Raw genomic sequence first — 9,793 nt, 5'->3', positions numbered from 1 at the left:
AAAGTATATAATGTGTTCTATTAAGCTTGTTGGTTGTACTTTTAATAATTGAAATGAAGTCAATTAAATTGCATAACTGGAAAATTCAACCAACACTTTTATGTAAGTATAAAGTATATTTTCTGGTTGGATTTTAGAATTTATAGAAGCATCGTTAACAACTTAATTATATACAACTTAACTACATTTAACTAATCATAGGAATTTTGTAACACAATCAACAATCAAAGCATGCATTTGTTGAGAAAAAACAATGCATATTTTAAGGAACTAAATAATACTTTCAAAAAGACTTGACGAATATGTTCATTATACAAAATTAAATGCTCTGAGCTTTCCAAATATTAAAAAATTTCCTCCTTCTTTGCAAGTACCCTCTATGGTGACATAAGAGATGTAACACAGTTATGTAAGAAAATATGTTTTAAAAACTGCATTTATAACTAATTGTTTTAAACACTTTGTATTGATAAAGCCACAAAATTGTAAGATCTCCTTCATTATCTTTTAGAATCTATTACATGAAAATCTTTCACAAATATTTGTTATGAGAAAGATAATTAAAGGTCCATTTTTGAGAATAATAGAGCTAGATTATATTGAGTGACATAAGATACAATTACATGGGAATGAGGCAAGTAGTCTCATCAGAACAGACTGATTTTAATATAGAAAGATGACTCATAATCTATTTATCCACAATTGAAGACTAACCTTTAAATTGAATTAATGATTACATTTAGATATCAATTTAAAAACATTCATTTAAAATATTCTTGAAAATATTTATGCATAAGATCTTCTGATATTTGTAAATCATTAGGGAATTGAGTTATTTTCAACAATTTCTATCTCTGCTGAGTTCAAGAGAATGCCCAGTCTCCATAAATAAAAAGTAAACAGAGGAAATGCATCAGAGAGCTGGAAGATAGTTTCATCATGGTTCTGAAGAAATTTCTTGATTTCCGGGTCATCATGCCTTATATTGGCAGTGTGGTCTTTGGTTTCCATTTGAAGAAGCTGCTCTAGAACCCAGAACAAGGAGAAAATATTTTCATAGCGTGTCACATCGTAACTGGCTTGTACCTACAAATAAATAACAAAATATATTAAAAAATAGGGATTGATGGGGAAGGAGAAGGGACAGGAAAAAGAGGAAGGGTGGAATGAAATTATGCTATGTACATACATGAATACACCACAGTTAATTCCACATTGATTTATATCTATGAATCACTAATTAAAAACAATATAAATAGAACAAAGACCTGAAGGAAAATGGGGAGAGAGGAAGGAAAGGAAAAGGAACGTATTGGGGACTGAAGTTGAGAAAATTATATTCTATGCTTACAAGATTAAGTAAAAATGTACCCCAATACTATGTATAATTCACTATTAATAAAAATAAATAAAAGAAAAAGCATTTTAAAGGAAAATAAAATCATTAATTCAAGTTTAGTTGATAGTCTTATTACCTATGTAATTTTCATAATTGGTATTTTGAGATGTTCTGGCTTAATTAAATTTATCGTGGTCCACAAAATAAAATGTGATTAGATTAGTTCATTAAGATGCCAAAAAATATTTTCAGAAAAAGTACAAGTTTCTGATTTATTTAACATTTCCTGTCTTCTTCTCCCTTTGATTGATGGAGGAGAGGAGAACAAAGAAGAAAATTTCTTATTTTCAAAGACTTTATAATCATAATGAATGACTAATGACTTATTTTTCCCTGGACCATTTATAAAGCTTCAAGTGTTTTCTCTGAACTGCTATACACATTGAGCATCCCTAAAACCCCAAATCCCTTAATCCAAAATGTTCTAAAATCCAGAACTTTTGAGTGTCCACATAATACCCACAAAGTAGAAAATTCCATACCTGACTTTGTTTCTGGTTGTACACAAAATGTAGGTGCACTACAAATACTGTGTAAAATTACTTTTATAATTGCATAGGGTGTATATGAAACACAAATCGATTCTGTGTTTAGACTTGGGTTCCATCCCCAAGATATCTCATTGAGTATATGCAAATACTTGGAAATCTGAAAACATCTGAAATAGGAAATATTTCTGGTCCCAAGAATTTTGGATAAGGAACACTCAACTTGTAATTAATTACTCAGATTATCTGAGAATACTTGGCATAGAACCTTACACATAACAATATTGAATGTTGAAGTCAATATTTTCTCAAAGATTTCCAATACATGATACTTCTGCCAATAGTAATATGAGGATATTTGGGAGTAGGATTTTAGGGCCATGTTTGGATGAAAAATTAACTTCCAGAGCAGGTAGAGTTATGATCATTAAGTGACTAGATGTGGTCTCATGCTAAGTGTATGCAAGGCAGAGAGGAGCAGCATTATACCAAAACAGGTACATGGACATGAAAAGAAACATAACTGTACCTTATAAAATTTATTTGGCCTAAATATAAGGAAAATAAAAGGAAGGCCTAAAAAAGTGGGCAATGGTAAGCATAACATGAAACAATAGCAGTATCAGTGCAAAAGCAGAAGGTAGCTTTATTATTTGCTTACTAATTAAGAAATATGCCAGAAGCCCTGTGAGGTAAACAGAATGCTTATCAACATTCTACAGGCAAGAAAACTGGGCTTCTGAGAAGTAGACTAATTAGAACATCAAGTCTACTGATCATAACCAGGGACATTTTTTTCTTATACATTTCATTTGTTCATTAAAAGTCCATTACCATTGGGATAAAAGAAAGAAATGTGTTAGAAACATTTACCAAATATATTCACTGTGATAGTACAGAAATGAAAGAACATTCTTTTAGATTCAGGGGAATTTACACTTCAAAAATGTGGTCTGGTAAACAAATATACCTTTATCATTGAAAATAAATAGTTTCTTTAAAGCTTATAATAGGAACTAACTCCCCTCTGCACACACATCTTCCCTCAAAAAGTAGCCACTATTATGCCGCTTTAGAACTGAGCCATCACCTATTCCAACTACAAGCCGCAGACTACCTGTGAGTATGGATACTCCAGATATGTTCTCTGTGGCTACAATGAAATCTCTCACATCTTAGACAAAGTCCCTCCTATAGCAAGAGAGTTTGCACTCTGGGATCCAGAGCCATGGTCTTTGAATGTGCCTATGTTTTGGACATTAGCTCAGATACCATACAGAACTATGCCCTGCACTAACCCTGGAACACTACAACTCTGACCATGACTGTGCTCCCATTCTCAGTTTCCTGTTTTACAAGTATTCATGCCTTGCATACTGTTACCAATGCAGCAGTGGTGTACCAAGAACCAGTGCCGTCACTGGCTGAGGTATCACAGTAACAGTCCCTCAATATGTCCCTATGTTTCAAGGCTCAGGTCTATGGATGCTTTCTACTCATCACTCTTGTGCTGAGAAAACCTTGAGAAAACCTCAGCAGACTTTCCTGGTGGAAGAAAAGAGTTTGGAAGTACCATAGTAGACACCACCACAAAAGATGCCACTCAATAAAGATCTCAGAATATTCATCAAGACTGATCTCATCAGCAGAGCTGCAAGACTACAAAGCTGTGCTGTCACTGGTGTTGGAACCACTGCCCAACCCAGAAAATATCCTCCTACTCCATGGCACAAAGGGGAAGGCCTTCCCACACCAAAATTGGCCTATAAAGTTAGAGATGACTGTTCTATCAAATGCACGATAACAATGTAAGGCAATAAAAATGTGAAAAATTAAGGAGATATATCCCTAAAAAAAGACATAATAATGTCCCAGTAGCTTATCCTAAAGAAGTGAAGATTTACAAAATGTGTGATGAAGAATTCAAAATAATTATTTTAAAGAAGCTCAGAGAAATAGTTCAACAAAATCAAGAAACAATGAATGACCAAAATGAAAAATCAAGCAGATAAACTGAAATTGTTTTTAAAAAATAAAGAAAAATTGAAGCTGAAAAATAAAATGAATGAAATAAAAAATGCAGTTGATAGTGTTAATAGAACTCATCAGACAAAAGAAAAATTTACTGTAAATATAAAAAGAGAATGCAAATAAATGAAGAAGTTGAGTATGATTATGGGATATTATCAACAGAGTAAATCAAGTCAAAGGAGTGAGAAAAGGGGAAGAGAAGGACAAATGAACAGAAAGCATATGCAAATAATTAATAGCTAAAAATCTCTCCAAATTTAGGTAAGTATATAAACATCCAGTTGCAGGAAGTTGCGACAAGTCTGCATTCTCACTGATTCCAAACAAAAGTGCACCAAGACAAACTTTAATCAAATGGCTAAAAGTAAAGACAAAGAGGATTTTGAAAGCAGCAAGAGAAGCTTATCACATATATGCAGAACCAATATAAGCCAGGAGTATATTCAATGTACTAAAGGAAAAAAAAACAAATTCCAACCAAGAACACTTTATTTGGCAAAGGAAAGAGTTCATCACCATCTGAATTCTCTTACAATCAATGCTAAAGGAAATTCTTCAAGTTAAAAGAAAAGGATGTTATCTAGTAATATGAAAGTATAAAACTCAGTGGTATAAAAGTACACAGTCAAATTCAAAATATTCTAATGCTATAAAGGTGACTGACATGTGAATCACTTATATATTCAATATAAAGTTTAAAAGAAAAATATTTAAAATAATAATATCTAAATAACTTGTTAATGGATACACAGTTTAGAAAATATAAACTATGACACCAAAAATATAAATTGTGGGAGTTGGAATAAAATTGCAGAATTTTTATAAGACCAAAGATAAGTTATTTTCAGGTTAAAACAGCTTATTTTATAAGCTATAAGACTGTATGACTTTTTATAACCACCTCATATCTAATCACACAAGAGACAGTAAGAGAGGAAGAAAGGAACAAAGGATCTATAAAACAACCAGATAAGAACAAAATGGAAGCACTAAGTTCTTACTATCAGTAATTATGCTGAATATAAATACATTAATGTCTCCAATCAAAAGTCAGAGAGACTAAATGAATAAAACAAACAAACAAACAAATACCAAGTAAATGCTGTCTAGAGGAGACTGACTTTACCGTTAAGTACATATATACACTGAAAGTGAAGGGATGAAAAAGATATAACATGCAAATGGAAACCAAAAGATGGATAGTACGGCTACATAAAAACTCAACCAAAAATATTTTAAATCAAACCTGTAAAATTAGACAAAGAAGGTCATTACATAAAGATAAAGGGTAAGTTATTCAGAACTGTAAGTACATTTGCATCCACCATCGAAGCACCTAAGTAAATATATAAAGCAAATTCTAAGAGTTCTAAAGAGATAGACTTGAATATAGTATTAGTAAGAGATATCAATATCCACCTTTAAACAATGGATAAATAATCCAGATTCAAAATAAATATGAAAACACTAGACTTGAACTATACAGTAAATGTACCTAACAGACTGACTTAAAACATTCAATCCAACAGCAACAGAACATTCATTCTTCTGAAGTGAATACAAAGCTTTCTCTAGGAAAGATCATACTTTAGCCTACAAAACAAGTTGTAACAAATTTAAGATTAAAATCATATCAAGTATATTTTCCCACTAGAATGGTAGGAAACTAGGAAATTCATCAATAATAGAAATTAAGCAGGTTCCTTAACTATACATCTAAAAAGAAGACATTAAAATATATGTTTAGGCAAATAAAATAAAAACATAATAAACCAAAAATGGGATGTATTAAAAGCTCTAAGAGAAAGTATGTAGCAATTAATGTTTATATTAAAATTTAAGATTTCAAATAAAAAACATAACTTCATACCTCAAAGACTCAGAAAAAGAATAAACTAAACCCACAGTAAAAGGAAGGAAAAAATAAGTATCAAAATGAACATAAAAGAAACAGACAAAAAAACAACAACAGAAAAGATCAATGAAATTAAGAATTCATATTTTTAAAAAATAAAAACAACAAACCTTTTGGCAGGCTAAGAAAAAAAAGTAAAAACTCAAATAAATTTAAAAAAATGAAAGAGGAAGCATTATAACCAAAACCACAAAAATACAAAGAATCATAAGAAATTACATGAACATTTATACACCAACAAATTATTTAATCCAGAAAAAAAAACAGATAAATCCCCGGACACAAACAACCATTAAGAATGAATTTTTATGAAGAAATAAAAACATTAGAATAGGCCAATAATAAATAGGGAGACTGAACTAGGTAAGTTTCCCATCAAAAAACATCCCAGAAGGGCCTGGGGATGTGGCTCTAGCAGTAGAGCGCTTGCCTGTCATGCATGCGGCCCAGGTTCGATCCTCAGCACCACATACAAACAAAGTTGTGTCTGCCGAAAACTAAAAAATAAATGTTGGAAAATTCTCTCTCTCTCCTCTCTCTCTCTTTAAAAAAAAAAAATCCCAGAAGCTGATTTCTTCACTGCTGAATTCTACCAAATTAAAGAAAAATGGAATACTTCTACAATGAAAATTATTAAATACTGGAGAAAGAAACTAATTATCTTAGAAGATGGAAAGACCTCCCATGTTCTTAGATAGAATTAAAATTGTCAAAATGGCCATAATAATAAAAGCATTATACAGATTCAATGCAATCACCATCAAAATACCAATGACATTCTTTGTAGGAAAAAAAAAAGTTCTAAAATGTATTTGAAAGAGTTATAGACACAGAGTAGCCAAGGCAATCCTCAGCAAGTAGAGTGGTGCTGGAGGCATCACAATACCACATCTCAAATTATACTACAGAGCTATAGTAACAAAAAAAAAGCATGGTATTGGCATCAAAGCAGACATGAATACCAATGGAAAAGTAGACACAGAAACAATTCCACATAGTTATAGTCATCTGATACTTAATAAAGTTGCCCAAAACATACATTGGAGAAAAGATAGCCTTTTTAAACAGTTCTTGGAAAACTGGATATACATATGTGGAAGAATGAAAGTTGACCTCTGTCTCTCATCCTGCACAAAAGTGAACTGAAAGTGGATCAAAGACCTAGGCGTTAGACCAGAAACTATGCAACTGCTAGAAAAAATTTACAGGGTCAACACTCCATCATAAAGACACAGACAATGACTTCCTTAACAGGATCCCTTGAGTTCAAGACATAAAAATCAAGAATCAATAAGTGGGAGGGCATCAGATTGAAAAGGTTTTGCACAGAAAAGGAAACAATTAAGAAGGTAAAGAGAGAGCCTAAAGGATGGAAGAAGATCTTTGCCAGCTGCTCCTCAGGAAACTAATAATCAGAATATATAGAGAACTCAAAAATATTAACACCCCCCAAATAAAGTTCCAATCGATAAGTGGGAAAAAGAACTAAACATAGATTTCTCAAAAAAAAAAAAAAAGAAATACAATATATATATGTTCAATATCCCTAGTAATCAGGGAAATGCAGATTAAAACTATATTGTGAGTTTATCTCACTACAGTAAGAATGGCAATTATCAAAAATACAAATAATAATAAATGCTGACAAGGTTGTGGGATAAAAGGTACATTAATATATTGTTGGTGGGACTGAAAATTAGTACAACCACTTTGGAAAGCAGTGTGGCAATTTCTCAAAATAGGAGGAATGAAACCACCATGTAACTTGGCTATTCCACACCTCGGTATTTATCCTGTATGTTATAGTGATGTAGTCACATCAATGCTTATAGCAGCATAACTCATAATAGCCAGTCCAGGTATCCATTGACAGATGAATGGATAAAGGAAATGTGGTATATATTCACAATAGAGTTTTACTCAGCTATAAAGAATTAAATTATGGTATCTGCTGCTGAATGGATGAAACTGGAGAACATTATGCCTAAGTGAAATCATACAGGAAGTTAAGGGTTGAATAATTTTATTTACAGAATATAGATCAAAATGATGGGAGAAAAAAGGGTAGGAGGGCCCCATGAATATTGAAGGGAGATCAGTGGAACATAAGAAGGATATAAGTGGGAGGAAAAGAGGGGAAAAGAGAGGAAAAGTGGAATGAAATTGACCAATTTTTGCTCTGTACATATATGAATATACCATAGTGAACTTCACCTTTATATCTATAAAGCACTAATTTTAAAAAAGTATAAATAAATTGAAGGAAGATAAGTAGAATAGAGTAAGAGGAACAAGGGAAAGAAAGAAGGGAGGGAAAGGGGAAGTACCAGGTACTGATGTAGAGCAAATTATATTTTAAGCTTGTATGATTTTCTCAAAATGAACTCCAACATTATGTATGTCAATAATGTACTAATAAAAAAGAAAACATCATTCACAATAACTATAAAAATTCCCAAAGTACTTAGAAATAAATTTAGTGAAGGAGGCAAAAGCTCTTTAGATTGAATACTATAAAATGTTCATGAAAGAAATTATAGACAGAAATAAATGGAAAAATATACTGTATTTGCGGATTGAAAGAATTAATATTACAATGTCCATAACACTGAAACCAATCTACAAATTCAATGCAATTCATATAAAAATTTCAGGGATACTTTTAACAGAAATAGAAAAAAAATTCTTAAAATTTGTATGAAATCATAAAAGACTCTGAATGCCAAAGCCATCTTGAACAAAAAGAACAAAGCAGGAGGTCTTACACTACCTGTCTTCAAAATACACTATGAAGCCACAGTAATCAAAATAGCATGGCACTGGAATATAGACAACTGACCAGTGGAATATAATAGAGACCCTAGAAAAAAGCCCACTCATCTATGATCAGTTAATTTTCCACAAAGTTGTCAAGAGCACATAATGGAAAAAGAGCAGTCTCTTTAATAAGCAGTGCTGGGAAAAGTAGGTATCCACACGTGGAAGAATGAATTTAGACCCTCATCTTCCACCATTTACAAAATTCAACTCAAAATGGTAAGAGATTTAAGTGTCAGACTTGAAACTAAAAACTACTAGAATAAAACATAGGGGCAAAGATCTGTAACACTGGCCTGTGCAATGATTCTTTTTAGATAAATCCCCAAAACATAGGTCAGAAGAGAAAAATAGTCAAATGGATTTTGTTTAACTAAAAAGCCTCTGCATAATCTATTTAATCATCAAAAGAGTGAAGACTCAACTTACAGAATGGGAAAACATAATCTGCAAACAATGTACTTAATAAGGGGTAAGTATCCAAAATATGTAAGGAACACAAATAACTTAAAAATTAAGAAAATATAAAGTGATTTTAAAATAGTAATTTCTTAAAGGAAGATACATAAATGGCCAAAAGGTGTAATCACCAAGGAACTGCAAATTAAAACTACTACAAGATATTACCTCACAACTGTTAGGTTGGCTACCTTTTTGATGAAAAAGTCTAGAGATAATAAGTGTTGATTAGAGTTTGAAGAAAAGGTAACCCTTCTACATTATTGGTGGACAAGCAGATTAGTGCGGCCATTTGTGGAAAAGTTCCTCAAAAATTTAAAAATAGAACCAACATATAAATCAGCAATGCCACCACTGGGTGTGTATATATATAGAGAGAGAGGAAATGCAATCAGGATGTTGACGGGACCCCTGTACTTACATTCAGTGCAGCATTATTCATTATAGTCATGATAGGGAATCAACCTGTATGTCCAACAATGGATGAACTAATAAAGTAAATGTGAAATGTATTTCAAGGACCACTAGTCAGTTCTAAAACAAAAGGAAATTCTGTCATTTGAGACAACGTGAATGAAGCTGATGGACAACATGTTAACTGAAATACGTCATGTCACTTAAAGACAGATACTGAATGTTCTCACTTACATGCGTAATCTTAAAAAGAAAAAGCTAAACTCATAG

The 9,793-nt window shown here is 32.0% G+C and overlaps 1 protein-coding gene across 2 annotated transcripts in view; it reads right to left on the bottom strand.

Moving 5' to 3' along the window:
• Window positions 1-819: 819 nt before the first annotated feature.
• Window positions 820-9,793, bottom strand: part of MEI4 (meiotic double-stranded break formation protein 4) — a gene marked incomplete at both ends in the record, with an annotated part of 132,496 nt that continues 123,522 nt past the window's right edge. For both annotated transcript variants that reach the window (XM_081296506.1, XM_081296505.1), the window contains one exon: window positions 820-1,086. In XM_081296506.1, coding sequence (XP_081152632.1) covers window positions 820-1,086 — 267 coding nt within the window. The remainder of the gene's footprint in view (window positions 1,087-9,793) is intronic.

The sequence above is a fragment of the Spermophilus citellus genome (genome assembly GCF_964194105.1).
Source record: "Spermophilus citellus genome assembly, chromosome: 5".
Classification (NCBI taxonomy): Eukaryota; Metazoa; Chordata; class Mammalia; order Rodentia; family Sciuridae; genus Spermophilus; species Spermophilus citellus.
Note: the sequence above shows the minus strand (reverse complement) of the source record. Positions and strands in the feature narration are given on the sequence as shown.